At 43.0% G+C, this 24,159-nt stretch overlaps 1 protein-coding gene across 1 annotated transcript in view; it reads left to right on the top strand.

The window, feature by feature from the left end:
• Positions 1–875: 875 nt before the first annotated feature.
• The window catches only part of CPE (carboxypeptidase E), a 103,640-nt gene continuing 80,356 nt past the window's right edge, over positions 876–24,159 (top strand). The window contains exon 1 of the mRNA XM_075611997.1: positions 876–1,565. Coding sequence (XP_075468112.1) covers positions 1,277–1,565 — 289 coding nt within the window. The 5' untranslated portion in view covers positions 876–1,276. The remainder of the gene's footprint in view (positions 1,566–24,159) is intronic.

Genomic DNA, 24,159 nt, shown 5'->3' with positions numbered 1-24,159 from the left:
GCAATCCCTCTGATTGCAAAATAATGAATGTACCTATCACTGAGCAGCTTTTTATTGTGCTATGTCCTCAGGGTCAATATGAGTATTGTGCCTAGTACAGCACTAATGCCTTCTAATCCAACAGTGCCTGCAATTCTTTGCTCTGCATTGCTCTCCAGACATACCAGCACCAAAATTGTTAATCAAAAAGTGGAAATCTTTGCAACTATGTCTGCATGGAAAACATAATCAATGCCAAGCAATAAGTATAGCTTGTGGCTCCCACTATTCTTTATTTTCAAGACTTAAAACAGAAAGTATGAATTATTGGGCTGTGGAAACACTGTTGTAACCTCTTTGCTGCCAGAGACATGCAGATGTGGCAGACGCTATTGCCCCCGTTAACCCAATGCGCTACGATAACGCCGGCACTTTAGCAGTTAGCACAATGGCGATGGAGCTAACACTTTTATTTTGTGCGTTAACTCGGGATAATAACATCTGCTACATCTGGGCAGATAAGGGGGTACAGGTGTATGTTTTCTAAGGAGATTAAGCTAATATTTTTAAAAAAAATCAAGACATATGCTGTATATCATGCAGCATTTTTATTTTCAGAAGTGTGGGAATTATTGGCCAAAACATACAATGTGGCTTAGAAGTCAATTGGTTTGTTTAAAGAGATCACATTTCTCTCCTATGGATAATTGTTACTGCTGCAGATGTCCCCTAGTCGTTTTAATGCCATCTCCTCTCCCTCTGCTATCTCCATCTGCCTCCAGCACGCAGGAGAGGAAGGTGAGAGGAGGGTGGGAGATAGAGAAACAGAGGAGGAGGAGGAGGAGGAGGAGGCTGTCAGAGAGGATAGAGAAGAAAAACAGGCATCAGCAGTGAGAGAGAAAGAGAGAGAGAGAGAGAGAGAGAGAGAGAGAGAGAGAGAGAGAGAGGAGACAAAGGAAAAAAGAAGGGAAAGGAGATCAAGGAAAACAAAGAGGAAGGATATAGAAATATTACAATATCACATGCACTTGTGGGTGGGTGATCTAGCTGGTGACAGGGATTATTGGAAGACACAAAGAGGAGGCTTAGAGGTGCATACAAGAGGTGTGTGCAGGTCATTTCCCTATTGGTTTACCCATAGAGAGATGCTGCAGTAGAATAAGAAAGGCAGAGTTATTATCTGGAGGTGCTTAGAATAAGAAAGGCAGGGTTATTATCTGGAGGTGCTTGCATACTGTATCTGCCTCCTTATCCGTGTGCCCACAGGCAGGTGATCACAAGCAGCAGCAGGAGGAGGATGGCAGCAGTGCGGGGCTCCCTGTGGCTGTTGCTGCTGGTGCTGGGCTGCTGCTGCTCTCTGTGCTGCTCCTCCGCCTCCCAGGCTCCGGGCAGGAGGCGCAGGCTGAGCCGGGAGCCGGGCGGCATCTCATTCGAGTATCACCGCTACCCGGAGCTGCGGGAGGCGCTGGTGTCCGTGTGGCTGCAGTGTCCGTCCATCAGCAGGATCTACACGGTGGGACGGAGCCACGAGGGGCGGGAGCTGCTGGTTATAGAGATCTCGGACAACCCCGGCGAGCACGAGCCTGGTAAGCCCTGATAATACACACTCACGCACAGTGACTTGCACACTCATACACAATGACACACACACACACACACACACACACACACACACTCACGCACAGTGACTTGCACACTCATACACAATGATCCACACACACACACACACACACACACAGTGACTTGCACACTCATACACAATGACTTGCACTCTCCTAAACAATGATACACAATGACTTGCACCATCACACACAATGATACACACTCATGCACAGTGACTTGCACACTCATACACAATGATACACAATGACTTGCACACTCCTATACAATGATACACACTCATACACAATGATGCACAATGATGCACAATGACTTGCAAACTAATACACAATGATAGACAATGCCGTGAACACTGATACACAATGACCTGCACACTGATACACAGTCATAGGTACTGATACAGAATGATACACAATGACATGCACACCGATACACAATGACATGCACACTGATACACAGTCATAGGTACTGATACAGAATGATACACAATGACATGCACACCGATACACAATGTTACATACTTACACAATTACTGGTTCACAATGACCTGCACACTGATGCACAATGATGCACAATGACATGCACACTGTTACACAATGACATGCACAATGGTACAACAATGTCCTGCACAATGATACACAATGACAGGGATACAGATATACAATCATGCACACTGATACACAGTGTCACTCAATGATAGACACACTCATGCACAATGATACATAGTGACAGCTGATACACCGTGATACAACCAAAAGAACACACACCTGGTGTACATTGAGGTTACAACATACCCACTCTTGATATAAAATTTCACACTGTGATACAAATTGATACATCATGGCACACCCCAGGCATTAAGGTGAGTTAGATGAGCCTGGTATACAATGATACACACACAATTACATAATGACACAACACGTGGAACACAAGCCTGGTGAACCCTGATACACAATAATGCACATACACTGATACTCAAACAATAAACCCCAGAGAACAGAAGCCTGGTGAGCCCTGTGCATAGCCTGATACACAAGGATACACACAATGATACACCATTACAAACACTGATACACAACCACACACCGCGAGGAGCATAAGCATGGTGAGCAGTGATATAATGAAAAACACAGCACAATCATTTACAAATACACTGCAACACTGAGAAGCATATTTACCTTGGCACACAATGACACACACAGCTAGCACAATGGCACACACAGCCATACATACAGACAAAAATAATATTAAAGTAAGAAAAAAAGAGCACACACACATTAACAATAAAAATGGCATACACAACACTGACACACATTACTCTGCAATGTCTCACTCAATTGCACGAGAAGCACAGCACAGTACATACACGGATAGGCACAATTAATTCACACTAATGTATATAAATTGATGCAGACACCATAGGCACACTTATACGCAACACAATTGCACAAATACAGAGATACTGATCTACACAGTGTGTTAACACACATACACACTCAATGGCTCATACACAGCAGACACTATGGGGTGTCTTTACTAAGCAGTCCTCTGCCATATGACAGTTTACAGCGCATTCACTTGAATTGGCTATAAGGTGTCTTCTGGGAACCTGTCTTATGGTATAGAACCACTTAGTTAATATGGTCCCATACATGTAAAATCACAAGGACACACATGCTCGTCAGTACTATATATTCACACCGACATACACAGATCACAGCACAGTCACATGTGGATATCGGCAATCTGTTGCTGGCATTAGCACAAACAGCACAGAGCTATGTGAGCCTGAATAACCATAGCTAATGTGCTTAGGAAAATCAGCACCACATAATATGACACACACTGTGACATGCATAGGGAAATCATAATGAGATGCACACATGGACAAAGACACACACAGAGGGACACACTGACTAAAATAATCACACGATTGTGATGTGCTTGGGGAAATCACAATGAGAAATACACAGAATATTGCACGGAGACAGCTACACAAATAGTCACACTCAGGCAATCGCTCTTCCACATGCTTGTGTAGTGATACACACACACACGTTTCTAGACAGTAGCTCAAAAATGGAAGTGGATCAAAATGATAGTCATAGACACTCAGTGGCACAAGTTACAGGAGGATTAAATTGTCAGGCCTGCTCTGTGGCACATAGAATGTATTTATCAAAGCCTCCTCCGGCTGCAAAATTGGAGAATAAGGGGTCCATGCCATATATGCCAAAACAACCGTTCTGGTCATTTGGCCCCAAATACTAATTGAACAGAAATTTGAAGTGATCTTCACATGATACCAGAAACACGAAAAGCCATTTTAGCTTTCCGATTCCTTTTGCAATATTTTGAACTCTTCAAGCCATATTGACTTGCAACACATTGCTTTGCACATTACACATTTAAGCAACGTATTGTAGAACGCGCTGGCATACCTCAATGTGGCACAGAAAATTAAGTGAACATACTGTAGAATCAAAGCATATGGGATATTTATTTATTTTTTATTTCAATGAAATAGTTTATTTCATGTTGGAATCATGAAATTGCAATTTAAACAACCATTTTTTTTGTTCATGATGCATTTATTTCTAAAAGCAACATATTGAAGTATGTGCATTATATTTAGGGTTAACAGGTTTTAAAGCTGCAGTTCAGTCAATATCCTGCATGTGTGTTTTTTTTAATAAATCAGTTCTGTAGTAAGAAAAAATACTTTTAGCGTTTTCTGTTTTTAAAAAAACAACATTGAAAGACCAATTTTCTTGTATTCTATTTTAACAGCCATTTGCTAAGGCACTGCCCCTTCATGTCCTGTCACAAGCTCTGGCACACCCCTTTGTCAGCACTGCCCTCCCTCTAGCACTTGTCAGTGCAGGAATGCTCATGAATATTCATGAGCTTCCACTGCCAGTCAAGCAGATTATAAACAAATCCCAGCTTTTAATATGTCACCAAATTTCGACCTATCAATACATGGAAAACGAATTGACCTGCAGCTATACTGTTCTTTAGCTAATTAGAGATTGCACACATGAAACTATTGAAGTAAAAAAATAAATGTAAAAAAAAAAAAAAAAAAGACTGAACTGCAGGCAGCTTTAAGGTTTCACTGAACAATGCAGGGGATCTTTTCTTATTTTTACTTGCATTTATTTATCAATGTATGAAATAAAAAAACGACATTAAATCTTACCAATTTGATTAATTTACTTTTGAAAAACAGTGAAACATATTGCAAAAGTTGGTATAAGAAGGAGTGAAAAATAAAGGTGAAAATGTCTAAAAAATAAAAATAAAATACCTGATCAGGTTAAATTCATACAGTAGTAATGTTTTGCAGTCTATTAATTAAATGTATATTATATGACTTCTAAAGAGAAACACTCATATTTAGAAGTAGAATGCAAAACAAACGTTTTTCTCAAATATATGCTTGGATTGCTTTCCCTTTTAAAACATCAACAGCCTGTCTCTGTTAATATTCAGTATTGAGAATATTTGTGAAAAGATATTAACCCCAAAAGTAATGTATTTGTAATTTGTTCATCACATGTGGTAGTACATGAAGTCAGATTAATTAAAACAAATATTTATTCATGGTAATGTATAAGCGTAAGAGAAAATAATAAATCAGAATTTCTGAACTTTAACGCTGCATTAATAAATATGTAACTAAAGTAGAAATGCAACATAAATAAAAATAAAAATAGTAGCAGTGTTTTCACCTCCCATATACTCGACACATTAACTGATCAGACAGAAGAATGTATTTAGACGCCATATGAATGGAATATTGGCTAAACACAAAACGTTGTCTGGCAGATCATCCTGAAGAAGGGAATGACCATTACGAAATTAGGTGATGAAGACAATTGTGTTATTATTCCTCTCCAATTTTGACACATATAACTCTAGACAACAGGAGTTGTGTCCATATCACAAGGATGCACTTAATCATATTCATGTATGTGTATATATATATTGCTAAAACATTTGGGTTTTCATGAGCAGGCTTGGAGATAAAGGTAAAGTGCTAATAAATGTAAGGCTGCTTGTCAGAGAAGTAAGGAGGTTCTGTGTGTGACCAGAATGCTTGTGGCCAACAGCATTCTGCATTAAACATGCAAGCATCTTACCTAGTGGAATCAATACAATGAACACAGCAAGGCTCATTATAACAAACGCGAACATCTCAGCCCCTCTTTGCAGAAGCTGCTATACAACATTATATCTTCATTTATTTAATCTCCACTTAATATGTGATGAAACTGAAACAAATTGTTTAGCCGCCTGTATGATGTGCAAATGGTAATATATATTTTGTAATGTTGCGTCCAACAGATGGCATAGTTTTTGCCACTTATTAATTTCCTTTCATTCATGCCATGTAAATCTTGGACAATTACATTTGTTTTCTCCAGTTTGAGATGCATAATCTTTGTCCTAGTCATCGCAGAATGATTATTGCCTTTTTTTTTTGCTGGCGCTAGTCAATTTGTTTTGAACGTGATGCATTGTCTGCGGGAGACAAAGGGGTTAAAAGATGTTTCATTATAAGAAAACTGCTGTCCGGAACATAGGAAACCAGTCTCACCTATAAGGACGATGACAACAACAGACCACCACCATACAGACCAGTACTAAGCATCTAAGCCCCAAATCAGAAATACAAACCGTAGCCTCTCCACTTTTCATTTAGCATTCCTAATTGTTTAATAAAACAATACTGTGCGTTAATGTGCATCAGACATTTATTATTCTATGTTAAATATTCAAGGAGATTTTGCTAAAAGTAGTTTCACATCAATTTAGGCTGGGGGGATATTTTTCATGAAGCAAAAACTGAGAATAATATGGTGTCATGGAACAGCTCAATAATATATTGTAGAAAGTAACACCTCCCCAAACTCCGCCTACTGCTTCATTTTACCTTTTTCCATGAGAATTCTGCTGCAAACAGGCTAAATACTTGCAGAGTAAAGTACTTTGATACATCAACGCATTGCTCAAAATGACTTCAATCTGGCACCTGTACCATTCCTGGAACAACATTGAGTCTCATTTGCATGTCATTACCCAGAAGCCCTGGCTGCAGTGGACTCGTATAGTAGGAGATAATGGGGAAAAGTATGGTTGCAGGCATGACTGAGATGTGAATGTGCTCACAAGTAATATTTTTATTTGCTGGAACAACATGTAATTTTCTGCCAATCCAGCAACTGATGACTCATCTTTCAGAAAGATATGGGAGTGATCTGAATTGAAGGGGACGGCTCCCTGTTTAATGCAGTGTAGCAGGGGGGGGGGGGGGGAAGAAATCTATGGCCGTGTGTTTGCTGTAATAATGATCACAGTGCTGGAGCCTATATTTGTCTGTGGCATTTTGTACCATTAAACATTTTTGCACTGAAGGGGCCAACCGTAAACATACAGTTTTTTGAGCATGGTACTCTGCCCCTAATATATTTTTTTCTCTATAAATAAAATACCATAACTTTATCTTCTTCATTTACACACCTAGAGCCACACACAATGAAGCTCGGATATATGTCTGCAGCTGTGACATTGGATTACACTGTTTACACATTTCTTGACCCAATTTAGCATATTATTCTTCAGATCAAATAACAATTTACCATACTAACATACACCCATTAAACAAGCACTCACCAAATCTTGCAAACAGTTGAGATGGAGGAAGCACACAGGAATCAGGTTGGTAAGAAAAACTTACTCTGCTTTTAATGCATAAGCAGAGCAGGTACAGACATTTGACGTTTCAGGACACCATAGCTCTTTCCTCAGACCAAGGTGTAGGAGGGTCTGAGGAAAGGGCTATTGTGTGCTGAAACGTGACATGTCTGTACTGTACCTGCTCTGCTTATGCATTAAATACAGAGAAAGTATAGTTTTGTACTCACTAAATCCTGGCAAAATCATTTGTCACTGGCCCCTGACATATTTAGCTTTATATCATGTTCACCCAGCAGTTTTTCCTCCTCAAATGATCGTATCATTTTTAGCACTTCTTCCTCTTGAAAAAATATCCTGCAGATTTCTATAGAAGAAGACATTACAAACTCATTTTAGTAAAAAAAAACCCTCCATGCATTCAGACCATCTTATGAGATAGTTTACTGAGCAAAATCAAAACAACTTATTTTCATTAAGGGTACACTTTTTTTAGTTCACCACATATACAAGTATTTCTCTATATTTAGAATAGTCAACCCATACAGATCAGCTTTAAAAATGTAGAGTTTTCACCCCTAAATTACTCAAGACACCGCAACCAAATCAAATGAGAACTCCTCAGAATCCTTTATCACATGTGTGCTTCTAGAATGAGTGATATATTGCAACACAGGAGAGATAAATATTGATCCCTGTTATCTATATTCAAAGGATGAGATAAATACTTGTTCCCCCCCCCCTTGTACTGAGTTCTCAAAGAAACATTTTCACATGCAAATCAAAGGAACACAGGAAATAGTAAAATAAACAAGAGAACAAAAGCTTGAAAATAGTAAGACATTTTTTTATAAGCATATTTTTGGACAAGAGGGGGTTGAATGCTGGGGGAGAGGAGAGGGATTAATGGGGAGAAGGTGGAGGTAGAGGAACATGAGAATTAAGATACAGTTAGGTCCGGAAATAATTGGACACTGATTCAAGTTTTGTTATTTCGGCTGTGTACCAAAATAAATTCAAGATACAGTTAAATAATGAATATGGGCATAAAGTGCAGTCTATCAGATTTAATTTGAGGGTATTCACATCCAAATTGGGAGAAGGATTTAGGAATTACATCTTTTTAATATGTAGCCCCCTCTTTTTCAAGGGACCAAAAGTAATTGGAACATTGACTCAAAAGCTGTTTCATGGACAGGTGTGGGCTATTCCTTCGTTATTTCATCATCAATTAAGCAGGTAAAAGGTCTGGAGTTGATTCCAGGTGTGTCATTTGCATTTGGAAGCTGTTGCTGTAAACCCACAACATGCGGTCAAAGGAGCTCTCAATGCAAGTGAAACAGGACATCCGTAGGCTGAAAAAAAAAGAAAATCCATCAGAGAGATAGCAGGAACATTAGGAGTGGCCAAATCAACAGTTTGGTACATTCTGAGAAAAAAGAACGTACTGGTGAGCTCTGCAACACAAAAAGGCCTGGACATCCACGGAAGACAAAAGTGGTGGATGATCATAGGATCCTTTCCATGGTAAAGAAAAACCCCTTCACAACATCCAGCCAAGTGAAGAACACTTTCCAGGAGGTAGGCATATCATTATCCAAGTCTACCATAAACAGAAGACTTCACGAGAGCAAATACAGAAGGTTCACCATAAGGTGCAAACCATTCATAAGCCTCAAGAATAGAAAGGCCAGATTAGACTTTGCCAAACAATATCTAAAAAAGCCAGCCCAGTTCTGGAACAGCATTCTTTGGACAGATGCAACTAAGATCAACCTGTAACAGAATGATGGGAAGAAAAAAGTATGAAGAAGGCTTGGAACGGCTCATGATCCGAAGCATACTACATCATCTGTAAAACACGGTGGAGGCAGCGTGATGGCATGGGCATGCATGGCTTACAATGGCACTGGGTCAATAGTGTTTATTGGTGATGTGACAAAAGACAGAAGCAGCCGGATGAATTCTGAAGTGTATAGTGATATATTGTCTGCTCAGATTCAGCCAAATTCAGCAAAGTTGATTGGATGGTGCTTCACTTTACAGATGGACAATGACCCAAAACATACTGCGAAAGCAACCCAGGAGGTTTTTTTTAAGGCAAAGAAGTTGAATATTCCGAGTCAATCACCTGATCTCAACCCGATCGAGCATGCATTTGACTTGCTGAAGACAAGAGACAGAAAGACCCACGAACAAACAACAACTGAAGACAGCTGCAGTAAAGGCCTGGCAAAGCATCACAAAGGAGGAAACCCACGGTTTGGTGATGTCCATGCGTTCCAGACTTCAAGCAGTCATTGCCTGCAAAGGATTCTCGACAAAGTATTAAAAATGAACATTTTATTTATGATTGTGTTAATTTTTCGAATTACATTTGAGCCCCTGAAATAAGGGGACAGTGTATGAAAATGGTTGCAATTCCTAAACGTTTCATACGATATTTTTGTTCAATCCCTTGAATTAAAGCTGAAAGTCTGCACTTCTATTGCATCTCGGTTGTTTCATATCAAATCCATTGTGGTGGCGTACAGAGCCAAATTATGAAAATTGTGTCAGTGTCCAATTATTTCCGGACCTAGCTGCATATGAGGAACTGAATGTCCATGTTAAAAATGAAGAATACATGGACATTTGAAACAATAAACATCTGGCGAACACATGTTCTGGCTTGATAGTTTTCCATATCAATATTTCTATAACTTTTAGGAGTTATCTACATAACTTGTATGACGTGTGTAGCCCTTGTACCCCATCCCCTCCCAAGTCAGATTGGGGGTCATGCTGTAAAGATGCTACCGGTGCTGCCTTTACCTGTTGATCACAGGGGGCCTAAGTCTCCACCACGGGGAGCCCGGGGTGACATAATAATAGTATCGGTGCTGCACCTCCACCTGAGAGGGATCCCAGCATTGTGGGAGGAGCCCCTCACAGGACCCAATGACAATAATCACACACAAGGTAAAATAACAATAACCTTTACTGGCAACAGATATATGAACGGTTCTACTGATCACTAATATGGTACAACTACCCACCAAGCCTCACACGGCCGTAACCCACCACCGGGTTCCCAACACCGTGTCCCAAGAGTCCACCACCCAACCCCAATGTGTGAGACAGTGCCGCCCACTAATTTGAGTTGTTGGTTTGTGCACGTGTTGGGGTGAGGTACCTGCTGGGTGTGTACACACCCGGGCGCGCCGACAGGAAGACAGAGTGGATCCGCTGATCCAGCGATGAGTCCGCCTCTGTGTGGGGTGGTATCCCACTGGAGGGTCCACCGTGAAGATAGTCTCTGTACCTTGCAGTGGTGGTCTGGTCCCAGACCACAGGCCACCAGTGCTACGCAGAATTGCAGCTGTGTCCCTGAACCTGATCCGCTAATGGGGCATTGTGCCTGTGTAAGGCCTGTCCCTGTGAGCAGCAACAACCTTACAGGGGAATCGGGGCCTAGGTGGGGCCTAGGGAGAATGTGTGGCCTAGTACACATACAACCTCCCCTATCTGTGTCCCATCTCTGACTGCGCATGGTCCCTGGCGCACCAAATGTATCTATCTCCTGCATGGGGAATCCTACAGCCCTATTGGCTGATTCGTGCCATGTGATGAATAGCCTCTGAAACTGTTGGGAGTTGTAGTTCCCATGTGGAGCTCCTGGGTGTAATGGCCGTTGAGGGGAACCTTCTGCAAATGCGCAAGGGTGTAGCAAGATGGTCGCCACACTCACAACCTCCTGCACATGCGCGAGCTAAAATGGCTGCCACTGGACTGCGCATGCGCAACACTGCACAAGGTGGCGGCACCCTGCAAAGGGAGCCACCGGCGACGCGATCACCTCCTCTAACTCACCTGCCAGACGCACCCCTCCCACGCCGACCGGAAGGTAGAGAGGGTCAGGGGAAAGCCCAGAGGGGGACCTGACTACACGTGCATCTCATGGTCAAGAGAAATGGAAAAAAAGAAGTAGAAATAATAAATCTTTTATACTTTATTTATTGTTTTAATCGGGCCTTTTTTAACGAAAGTATATTAGCAAGTGGATTCATTAAATGATCCATAATATTTGGAGGTAGAGATTCTAAATAAATTCTCCAAGTATTGAGAAAATGTTTCAAGATATTTCTTTAAGGGCATTTATTTTTGTCATACTATATCAGGCCTGCACAACTCGTAAAGTGCGAAGGGCCGAACTGCTCCAAGGAAAAAAAAATTGGGCCGCACGGGTAAAATCATCATCATCATCTCTCCTCCAGCACCTATCATCATCATCATCATATCTCCCCCAGCACCCCTCATCATCATCCTCATATCTCCCCCAGCACCCTTCATCATCATCCTCATATCTCCCCCAGAACCCAACACTATCAACCTTTGCGATACTCCCCATCTATCTCTCATACCCCCATCTCTCCCCCTCACCCACACACATAATACCCCCCCTCCACATCAAACACACAATACCCCCCTGCACACCACACACATCCCACCTCCCTGCACTTCATATCCCTCTCCCCCTTGCAGCTCACATCACTCTCCCCCATGCAGCTCACATCACTCTCCCCCCTTGCAGCTCACATCACTCTCCCCCCTTGCACCTCACATCACTCTCCCCCCTTGCACCTCACATCACTCTCCCCCTGCACCTCACATCACTCTCCCCCTTGCACCTCACATCATTCTCCCCCCTTGCACCTCACATCACTCTCCCCCCTTGGGTGAATAACGGTGGGTGGGTGACAGTGACTGGGTGGGTGGGAGACAGTGACTGGGTGGGAGACAGTGACTGGGTGGGAGACAGTGACTGGGTGGGTGGGAGACAGTGACTGGGTGGGTGGGAGACAGTGACTGGGTAGGTGGGAGACAGTGAATGGGTGGGTGGGAGACAGTGACTGGGTGGGTGGGAGACAGTGACTGGGTGGATGGGAGACAGTGACTAACAGTGACTGGGTGACAGTGACTGGGTGGGTGACAGTGCCTGGGTGGGTGGGAGACAGTGACTGGGTGGGTGGGAGACAGTGACTGGGTGGGTGGGAAACAGTGACTGGGTGGGTGGGAGACAGTGACTGGGTGGGTGGGAGACAGTGACTGGGTGGGTGGGAGACAGTGACTGGGTGGGTGGGAGACAGTGACTGGGTGGGTGGGAGACAGTGACTGGGTGGGTGGGAGACAGTGACTGGGTGGGTGGGAGACAGTGACTGGGTGGGTGGGAGACAGTGACTGGGTGGGAGACAACGACTGGGTAGGTGGGAGACAATGACTGGGTGGGAGACAGTGACTGGGTGACTGGGTGACAGTGACTGGGTGACTGGGTGACAGTGACTGGGTGACAGTGCCTGGGTGACGGTGACTGGGTGACAGTGACTGGGTGACAGTGACTGGGTGACAGTGACTGGGTGACAGTGACTGGGTGACAGGGTGACAGTGACTGGGTGACAGTGACTGGGTGGGTGACAGTGACTGGGTGGGTGAAAGTGACTGGGTGGGTGACAGTGACTGGGTGGGTGACAGTGACTGGGTGGGTGACAGTGACTTGGTGGGTGACAGTGACTGGGTGGGTGGGTGACAGTGTGGTGGGTGGGAGACAGTGACTGGGTGGGTGGGTGACTGACTGGGTGACAGGGTGACTGGGTGACAGTGACTTACCTTGACCGGGTGGGTGCAGGTTGCCGCCGGACGCTTTCCCCTCCTGCCCCCGATATCCCTGCGGCAGCTGCCTGGGACGGGAGGTGGGCTTGGGGGTGCGGGCTGGGGGGAGGAGGGCACGGGAGGTGAGCTCGTGGGGGATGCGGGAAGCTGGCCGCGGAGGGAAGCAGTGAGAATTACTTATTAATTATTACTTCCCCCTCCGCCCCACGTTGGGAGCGGGGGGCGTGGGGAGCGGGCCCGCAGATGAGATGCGTGTTGCTTCCCTCTCCGCTCCACGTTGGGAGCAGGGGCGGGGGGGGGAGCGGTTGCAGAGGATTCCCCTCCATCCCACGTTGCGACCGGGGGGGGGGGGAGGAGGGGAGCGGGCCCTGCGCATGCGCGCCGGGACCGCAGGGAATCGGCGCCATTTTTTTAAACTTTTTTTTAAAATTTAATTAATTAATTTGTCGCCCGGCCGGATTCATCGCGGGCCGCACAGAGAGGCCAGGCGGGCCGCATGTTGTGCAGGCCTGTACTATATATTAGTAATATTTCAGCTTTCGGTTGTTCTAAAAAATGACAAGGAGACCACTTTCTCATTGTATGTATATATATATATATATGAAAAAAGAGAAGTAAAAAGGGCCCGATCTTCGTGTGATAACGTATAAAAAAATTAATAAAACATGTGTGAAGACGATTCAAAACTCACAAGAGTACTATATAAAACAGCATTGTATAAGTTTATACTCATATACAGGAGTAGCCTCGAGGTGCCGCCGCGTCTCCGCTTTTCCGCTGGGAATGGATGTCGTCACTCCTCAGTGGTGTAACTGGTTTCAGATTCCTCCGTCAACCACAGTCCTGTGGCGTAGGTTCCCTCTAATGAAAGAGTCCCAGTGTACCGGAGAAAAGTTTGGCCTGCTTAAACCTTTTGCCTGCTAATAAAAGTCAAATGAGCACTAAATCATGTGCAATAATACCATCCCAACGCGTTTCCTCAGACTTCTTCATGGGATTATTAATAGGTTGGACCGGAACAGGGTTTAAATATATCTCCTGACCAATCAAATGGCTTTTCACATATACATACATATATTTGGACAATAATATACACGTATATATTTTTTCACATAGATAATTGCAACAACCAGCACTCACATGTCACAAGGTATCCAGATGCTAATCCCATAAAAAATCAAATAGATGAGATATTACCAGATGGAGGTCCAGCAACAAAGCACAGCCCTGAGGAAGGTCTCTCTCTGCAGACCGAAACGTTGGCTGAGGTGTTTCTACAATACATACTACTTTGAATATACCCCTGGTGTGCTGTCTCTTTGTTGCTGGACCTCCATCTGGTAATATCTCATCTATTTTTCACATATATATATATATATATATATATTTTTTTTTTTTCACTCATGATTTTTATTTTTTCTATTTTTGTATTTTTAATCTCTATATTTTTTTAATTATATATCATTTTTGTTCAATCATATTTGCATTAAGTCAGCATTGTAATTACATTATTGATCATTGTATGAGCACATTATTTTTGTTCATTATTACCTTATTAGCTAAGTTAGTGGTATTCATATCTATTTATTATTACATCATTTTCAATTTAATATTCCTGGTTATATCCTTGCATTTAGGTGCAGTCTTTTTATTTTTTACACACACACACACACACACACACACACACACACACACACACACACACACACACACACACACACACACACACACACACACACACACACACACACACACACACACACACACACACACCACACACACACACCACACACACACACACACACACACACACACACACACACACACACACACACACACACACACACACACACACACACACACACACCACACACACACACACACACACACACACACACACACACACACACACACACATACACACACACACACTCATTTCATTACCCAATATTCAAAATAGCCAAAGAGTAATGCTTTTGGTTCTTTCATTGCTTCTATTTTCAGTCATTCTAAAAACAGTATTGTCTTTTGTACTGTTATCTATTTCTCTTTGTGTCAATTAATAAATTATTATTTTCTATACGGTATACCTGAGTGCTCATAAGCGGGTTTCTTTTCTCTTGCTATAATATATATATATATATATATATATATATATATATATATATTATATATATCTTATATACATATTACACATGCAAAAAGAAACATAAGGTTTGCAGAAATATTAGATATATCTAATATCAGTTCTAAGTGTAACACACTTTACCCCCCCCCCCCCAATCGCAGATGGGGACCATGTGGGGAAATCTATATATGTTACCAGGTGTATGGTGCGTTACCTGTCAGGCTCACAGGAGGCCTGAACCTCCGCCACTGGGAGCCTGGGGTGTATCCTGGAACGTACTGCTTACAGCGCCTCCACCTGTGCAGGGATTCTAGTGTGTAGAATAACCCCTGACACAGAAACCACATACAGTAAGTACTTACACCAGGGTATGGATAAAACAGTTTACTATATGCAACTAAATTATAACACATCACAATATATGAACAGCATCACAGCAGTTTCACCCTTTAACCTGGCCCCACTGGGCCTCAACCCCATCACCAACCACCCAAGTGTCTCAAAAGTCCCACAACCCCACCCAAGTGTGGAAAAGCGCTGCCCACTAATATGAGGTGTGTAGTTGGTGCACTTGGTGACTTGAAGGTACCTGCCGGATGTATCCGCACCTGGACAAAAAGATGCTGTACTTGGCTGATGGATCCGAAAGCGTGATCCACGATGCTTCCGCTCTTGATGCATGGGGTGGTGTCCCGCCAGACAATCCCACCAGGAAGATAATCTCTATCTTGAGCGATAGTCTGCATCCAGACACGATAATCAGGGCCACACAGCAGGTGAACTGTGTCCCTGAACTCAACAAATAACTAAAGGGGCAGGGTCCCTACCTAGAGCCTGTCCCTGTAGCAACCACAATCTATGGTATGGCTCAGGGCCTATCTGGGGCCTAGGGGGGTAACCTGGCCTAGTGTAGGGGCTACTGCTCCCTACACACACCCTTCCCTAACCAGCTCCCAGATCTGACTGACTAGCATGGTGTAATGCACAACAATGTATCTATCTCTGCAGGGAAGTCTCTAAGCCTATTGGCTCCCTGGCGTCAGGTGGTTTAGCAGCCCCAGTGGCTTCTTGGTGTTGTAGTCCTTTGCAGAGCTCTTTTACATTGGGGCCGCGTGCGTGATCACAACTGTGCTTGTGTGAGTCTGTAAGGGCCGCCGCAGGCTCTGTCTGTGCATGCACTGACTGGGGATGTCCCTGCACTACAGAGCGCCACCTCTGCCCATCTGCAATCTTGTTAATGGCCGCCGCAACTCTGCTGCGCATGCGTGAGCTCCCGCGCTTGCGCGAACGCTTTAAAGATGGCGGCGCCTGACTGTAGATGCCGCCGGGAGCCCTCGGCTATGTGCTCGCCCCTGCAGCTCCCCGGCACAGCACAGGGGTCCCCCCCGCTAAATGAAGGTAAGGGGGGCCCAGAGGGAACCCTGCTACATAAGTTTTCATCCTAGAATTTGTCAAAGCTTACTTTTGCCCAAAGGCTGCTATGCAACATAACACGATAAGCTTAAAAAGATATCTAATAAATACAAATTGTGATGTAAGGTAAAATGTTTAATGTAAAATTGCATAAAACATTACGCTTAACAATATAGAAGTTGACTTTCACCCAATATGTGCTGCATTGTAAGTCACTATGTTTTCCTTGCCTCGATTACCTCATCAAATAAACGTATTCCTTTCAAAGCAGATTCAAATTAATTCTGTACCACTGACAGGCTTGATAAAGTACAATGCCATCTTCCAAAGCTTCATGTAAAAGTGCTACAGCTGAACGTAATTCAGGGGGAAAGGGTCTATATACAAAATATCTCAATGGCTGAATGATAAAATAAAGACCACAGCGTTTGACTTTTTATGTAAATTACCCAGCGAATCAAAGCTCTCTTAAAATAGTTAATCACTTTCTTATTTCTCTTGAGAAGTGTAAAGGGATTTAGGAAGCAGAGGTTCTGTAGAGCTGAACTGCATTCATTTTGGAGGTTTCAATCCCCTGCATCCCGCGGGCAAGTAGGAAGCCATGACAGGAGATTTAAACCTCCATTTTGTTTCCACTGGCAAGGACAGTATTGGTGGCACTTTCCCAACTAAGTGCCTCGGGAAGCAGGTTAATGCAGCCCCAGAGACCTCCTGCTTCCTATAAAAGTGAAAAAAAAAGGGGGGGGGGGGCTAAGGGGGGGTGGGGTGGGGAGGAATGCATAGAGGGAACTTTAAATTATATCTTTATTTATTTTTCCTTTTTTTCACATGATGTAAAAATTATTTTGGTGCTTAATACAAAATGTTACAGTATGAGTTCTCTCAAGAAGGCGTTTTAAAGCACCAATCCATGCTCTGTATTGTTTTTTGTAGTATTGAACCCCATTAATTTCAGCTCCAGGGATCCCCTGCTTCAAGAGATACCTCTGTATGGGGTGCCGATATCTTCCTTCAGTTTGAATGTTCCGGACACGCAGGCCAATAGGAAGCCGGGACGGATGATGTGACGGCTACCTATTGGCCCGCGTCATGCGGACATTTAAACGCTGCCATTATGTGAACCGCAGCTAGCACAGCAGAAGCTTCTACCAGCACACCCTACAGAGGTAAGTGCCTCGGGAACCAGGGGGTCTCCGGAGCTGAAATAATGGGGTTCAGCTCCAAAGACCCCCTGCTTCAATCCTATGAAACAAAAATATTTATTTTAATCGCTTGGACTGCCTCCTCTTTAATGATTCATTCTGGAAATGAAATCCTCAACCCAATAGTTTGTATGCAGACTTCTCTATCCATACAAACTCAACATGCATAATGTCCCTTTTCTAACTAATAGCGTGTCATTTAGGCTACATAGGAAACATGAACTCTGTGTTCAATGAAATCATAATGGAAAAATTACATAGAGAGAAAAATGCCACCCATTTGAAAGCATTATGTGTATGTTTCTATGCCCAAATCAATGTAAGGGTGTGTGAAAAGGGTGAGAGAGTGTGGGCGGTTTGGTGTTTTGTTAAACAGTATAAATATATACATATCCCAATTGCTTGATATTATAAAATGTAACAAAAGTTTGCATGAATTCTCAGAAAAATGGGAATATTTGCATGAATTCTTGTGTGTTGACAATATGATTACTGCTATTATGGTAATATTGAGTATAATGTTGCAACATTTTCAGGTTCTTTCATCTGTGAATAGTTGAATTCTATACAGAATCATAGAATTATTATTACATAGAATTACTACTATACGTTTGCGGAATTTTACATTTGATTTTGGCAGTTCATTAAATTAAACTTTCATGTGGTAATATTTTCTTTTCTTTAATATAAAGCAGTTAAGAATATAAAAGTTTCTAAATTCAAATTCCTGCCCATTGTGGCTTTTGGAAAGTTTTGAAAGAACATTTACCACCGGAAACATGATGTAGATCTTTATTTAGATGTTTCAATAAATTGTTTGCCAATATTACTGATTACTTACTGTATCTAATCTTACGTAAGCCTTTAGATTTCTCCAAACTTTGCCTTGTTTGGTTTCAAGATTTGGATGAGCCTCCCTCGGACGGTATCAAGTAGATCTGCAGACTTGTGCAGCTAATCTTTGGAGGAAGTCAGCTACATCCTCCATATAACAGCTTATGATTTATTTCAGGGGTGCTCAACTCCAGTCCTCATCTCCCCCCCCCCCCTGTCAGGTCAGGGTTTCAGGATATCCCAGCTTCAGCACAGGTGGCTCAATTAGAGGCTCAGTCGAGGAGGGAGCCTCTGATTGGGCATCTGTGCTGAAGCAGGGCTTGATTGAGCCACCTGTGCTGAAGCAGGGATATCCTTAAAATATGACCTGTTGTTGGGGGCTTGTGGACTGGAGTTAAGAACGCTGGATTTATACAATATGATCACTCAACGGTCAACGGTGATCCCCACATTTTTTTTTATGGATCTCCACTGTATGGGATGGCGTTCTCTCAGGAAGAAAAATAAAATAACTGCAATAAAATGTAGCTGAGGACTGTGTAAGAGAAAGATGAAAGAAAACAACAGAAAATACCAATTTATTTGGAAATGATTGGTTAGAATTCCCCTCCTCTTTTGTTCTGTGTTACTTTTACACACACAAGAACAAGACATGTAGTTAAGGGATGACATGCATTGCAGTTTAAGTCTGTGTTGGGGTTCTGAGACCATCCTATGCACCGATCTTTAGCCTGAATATCACTTAAATCTTCCAGAGCAAGGGTAAGACATAGTTACAGTACATGCTGTAGTAGATGAGGCTGAAAAAATACATGAGAAAAGCACTATATAAAGTTATTATATTATTATTTTTTCCTCCAAACTGAAGAGATGACCCCATGTTGTTTGTTCTGTCTTTGGTATGAATAGTTCTTTCGAAAGTTCCTTATATTGACTCGAAATATATTTGTATATGGCTATCATATCCTCAAAGCCACACCTGTGACCACATGACTTGTATATGTGACAAGAGTTAATATACACAGCCATCTAGCTGAGCCACTTTTTTCGCCTGAATGGTCCCTCAAATGAGTAATATCTCCCCTCAATCTGTCACAAATATAACCTTAAAATGCTGCCACCATCAAAAATAGTACCAAGTTCTACTTGCAGAGTATTTTGTCCCTGTTAACTAAAAAAAATGTAGTTAACATACAAAAAAATGTATTGTAGCAAAATGTGTCTGAAAATGCAATAACTCTATTCAAAAGCATGCAAAGTTAAAATAGGCCCCAAAGACAATACTTATTACATTTTAGATTCAATATATATAAGTAGTACAGTGCTTAGTTGCAGAAAATAATATTACAAAAAACATACAGTATAATATACGTAGACAGTTTAATAAAATAATGGGATAATAATGGGATAAACAAACAGAAAATCTAACATATGTTACCTCATAACAGTATCAGATTCCGCCAAGCGATCGTGGAGATTGGAATATGAGAAGTCATGTGCCTTGCCATCATACACTTCTGTTGAATTACAAATTAATATCCCAAATGCATGGTTTTTATCCTAAAGACCACTGCATTCAAAACAGAAAAATGCCACCTTCTGTGCTGTGCCCTTGCCTCCCCTTCATCAATCTCTTGATGACGCCTCTTGTGTAAACAAGTGTAATTTAGTTAGCCTCTCCTCATAAATCAGATTTTAGTTCCCCTTTATTAATTTGGTGGCTCTTCTCTGCACTTTTTCTAGTTCCATAATGTCTTTTTCTATGGAGTGTTGCCCAAGGGGTGAGGGGGTTGGGGGGAGGGGCTCACTGGAGTAGTGCTGCCCAGTTATTGGAGCTTAGGAGTGGGACCCTCCCATGGTATAAAAGATGGCTCCTTTCCAAATTTAGTAGGCTTGTTCCAGTGTAGCCTGCTCCTTAGGGAGTAGGCATGAGTCTACCTTGCCCCATCATGGGGTAAGGTGTTAAAGACTAGCCCAGGGGCCTCAAGCTCCTGGGGGCCTAGTCAAGACAAATGCAAGCTGCGAGGAAATGCAAGCTGCGAGGGTGTGTCCTTTGAAGGTCTGTGTGACTGCACCTCTCTTGCATGAGAAGGATTCTATGAACTGGTCCAACAATAAAAGAAGTTGTACTGTTCCTGGTCTGGACTACAGTTGCTCTAATGTGTTCCTATGGGGAAGAATCCCTGTCCCTGGCAGAGCCCAGCAGAATGGAGGTGCTGCACGATCCTGAAAATTTGTCCTGTTGTCCTACTCCCCATACCATCACGGAGACTCAGTCCTCCTGAGAGGCAGCAGGTGAGCACCACAGCACCATAACATCATAGTAACCTACAGATCTCCCATAGGGGGTGTAAGGGTGTTACACCTGTTTAATGCAAGATACAATCTTATTTTCCTTTGAAGCTACTGCATGACATTGGGCAATATTACTAAGCCTGCTCTCTACAAACACTCCTAAATAATTCTATGGCAAGGATTGACCTAATTTTGCCCCATTTAATTTGTAAGTGACCTGTAAATGTTTGTCTCTCAAATGTATAACCTTACAGTTATCTGTATTCAATCATATCTGCGTTTTACCTGCAAATATGGGCATCATATTGAGTAAACGTTTCTAAATGTCAGCCCTTCTTGTAAAAAAAACAGATAAAAAACATTGTTTGTTCCCCCACCAATTTTATCTGAGCGGCAAAAGTCTGCTAAGTTGTACTATAATTTATTAAATTGATTCAATATATCTCTGGGTACCTGATTAAAAAAATGAATGTAATAATATACACATTTATAGTAATAAAACAATTGGGGTCCAGATGGCCAATACTTAATGTTGTCTGCATCCCAGGGTTCTGAGCTCCCCTCCTCTATGGGGCTCTCTTGCTGGCCGATAGCAGAATTTCAGCATGCCTAGAAGTCGGGTCCAATTTCTGTGTCCAGTTGCTAGGGCCCCTGTGCGCAGTGGGGCTTGAATTGTCTTCCATTGTAGGGTCCTCCTTAATGACCGTTACCACCCCCCTCCCTCCCCCCACAACTGGGCAAGATGCCTCCCTCCCACTCAGCTACTCGAGGCCCAGGTTCAAAACTGTGTCCTGGGCCCTGGAAAAGCTGTTAGCAGGACTGTGTGTGACTCACACATGAGCACCCTTCTTCTGCTCCCTTTCACTTAATCAGTACATAATGATAACATTACATAATGTTTCATTTTAAAGTCATGGAACTCAACCTTGACCCTTTATCCTCTGTCACAGAGGAGGACGTATCATTACTGACCTCCTCTTCTCCCTCGACTACTTGCCCTCTTGATCCAATTCCCTCCAATCTCCTGAAACCTCTTGCTCCTACAATAATCCATATGCTCACACACATTTTTAACTCCTCCCACTACTCTGGTACCTATCCCACCTCCTTCAAGCATGCAACAGTTATGCCTTTACTCAAAAACTACAAGCTTGACCCTACCTGTCTCTCTAATTATCGCCCTATCTCCCCCCTGCCTTTTGCCTGCAAACTCCTTGAACACTTTGTATTCTCTTGCCTGCTCCATTTGTTTACCGCTATTCTCTGCTAGATCCTCTTCCATCTGTCTTCCGGAATGTTCACTCCACCATAAGAGCCCTCACCAAAGTAACTAAAGACCTCCATGCTGCCAAAGACCAAGGCCAATACACTTTGCACATATTACTCGACCTCACTGCAGCCTTTGATAATGTGGACAACACTCCACACTCCTTCACAGTCTCCATACTCTTGGTATCCGTAACAGAGCTCTATCTTGGATTTCCTTTTACCTCTCCCATTGTGCACTTAGTGTCTCGTTTGTTAACACCTCCTACTCTGTCGATTTCTCTGTGGGTGTACCCGAGGGGCCTGTCCTTAGTCTTCTCCTTTCTCTTTACACACTCTCTCTAGGTGACCTTATCATATCTCTTTGGTTGAAATATCACCTCTATGCTGAAGACACATAAATATATATTTCAATCCCTGAAATTACACCTGCTGTACAGACCAAAATCTCTGAATGTCTCTTCACTATATAAGATGTCAAAGACGGAGCTGCTCATATTTCCTCCCAAGCCTGGCCCTACCGCCCCCTTCTACTGTACGTTACTGTTGGCAGCACTATCATACACCCAGCATCACAAGCACACTGCCTAGGTGTCATATTTCACTCCTCCCTCACATTTTCCTTGTAGCTAAAAATGTTTCTTTCCTAGGAACATTTCAAAGATTCTCCCTTCTGTCACACTACTGCTAAAACAAAAATTAATAATGCAGGCCCTCATTCTTTCTCATCTCGACTATTGTAACCTTCTAATGTCTGGTATTCTTGTTCCTCACCTTTCTTCCTTACAATCTATCCTAAATACTGCTGGTAGAATCACTTTACTCTGTCCTAAATCTGTCTCCACATCTCTCCTGCTGAAATCCCTCTTCTATCTTCCAATTAAATTCTGTATTACTCACAAAATTCTCCTCTCTTTTAAGGCTATATACACTCGTCTGCCCTTCCTTACATTTCAGCCTTAATTTCTCGCTATACCCCGTCTAGGCTCTTGAGTTCTGCTCAAGGATGTCTACTTTCTACCCATGTTGTATCTAAAGCCCTCTTCTGCCTAAAACGTCTCTGGATACACTTTCACTCAATATCCAACTAGCACCCTTTCTCTTTACCTTAAAACACACCACCCTACCAAAGCATGTGTAGCTTCGTTGGCTGATACTATACATCGCATATGATAAACATACAAATTAATTGTCCCAGGCGCTGTGAATAAAGTCCAGTAACCCAAATACCGTGAACCAATTGGGCAGTCTTTAGTAATGGTTTCCTATGTCAGATAGATGATCTTGATAGTTGTTGGGCAGACAGGGGTGTTGTCTATTGTGATGTGCTGATGTCTCTGAAATCACAGAAAAAAACAGCAGGGCACGCCCATAGCGTGGTATGTTTTATCAATTACCCCCCTGCCTAGAACCCTGAAATCCTACTTACAGGATAAGGGCTCTCAGTGTACAGTGGAGAGAATCTGTTCCTCACGTCTCTACTTCTCAGAACGTCACACGGATCCCACGTGGTCTGGTCTGCAGGAGTCCCCTCACTTCGCGCTGTTGGTAATGTGGATGATATACTCCAACGCTCCCACGGATTGATGTGTTCGGATGGGGGGGGGGAAACGGAGACGGGGAAGATATGGAACAAACTAGTGTGATATCGTACAGGGTTTTTAATGTTAAAACAACGTAAAATCACACTTACAATGTTAGAAGTTTTCAAGTATAACTCAAACTGCCGTCCGCAACCTGTGTAGCTCCTGATGCTGCCAAGGGGAAGAACACCGCGCGCTACACTCGATCCCGGAAATCAGAGTGACGTCAGCAGTGGGGCAGACCGGAACTCTCCTCACACCAGGAACTACGGGTGCCTGGGCAGCTCAATTCACTAAGCTCCTCCCCCCTACGCGTTTCGTGACGAGTTGTCACTTCCTCAGGGACGCGTAGGGGGGAGGAGCTTAGTGAATTGAGCTGCCCAGGCACCCGTAGTTCCTGGTGTGAGGAGAGTTCCGGTCTGCCCCACTGCTGACGTCACTCTGATTTCCGGGATCGAGTGTAGCGCGCAGTGTTCTTCCCCTTGGCAGC

This window comes from Ascaphus truei, chromosome 1 (genome assembly GCF_040206685.1).
Source record: "Ascaphus truei isolate aAscTru1 chromosome 1, aAscTru1.hap1, whole genome shotgun sequence".
Classification (NCBI taxonomy): Eukaryota; Metazoa; Chordata; class Amphibia; order Anura; family Ascaphidae; genus Ascaphus; species Ascaphus truei.
The sequence above is the reverse complement of the archived record's forward strand: the minus strand, read 5'-3'. Positions and strand labels throughout refer to the sequence as shown.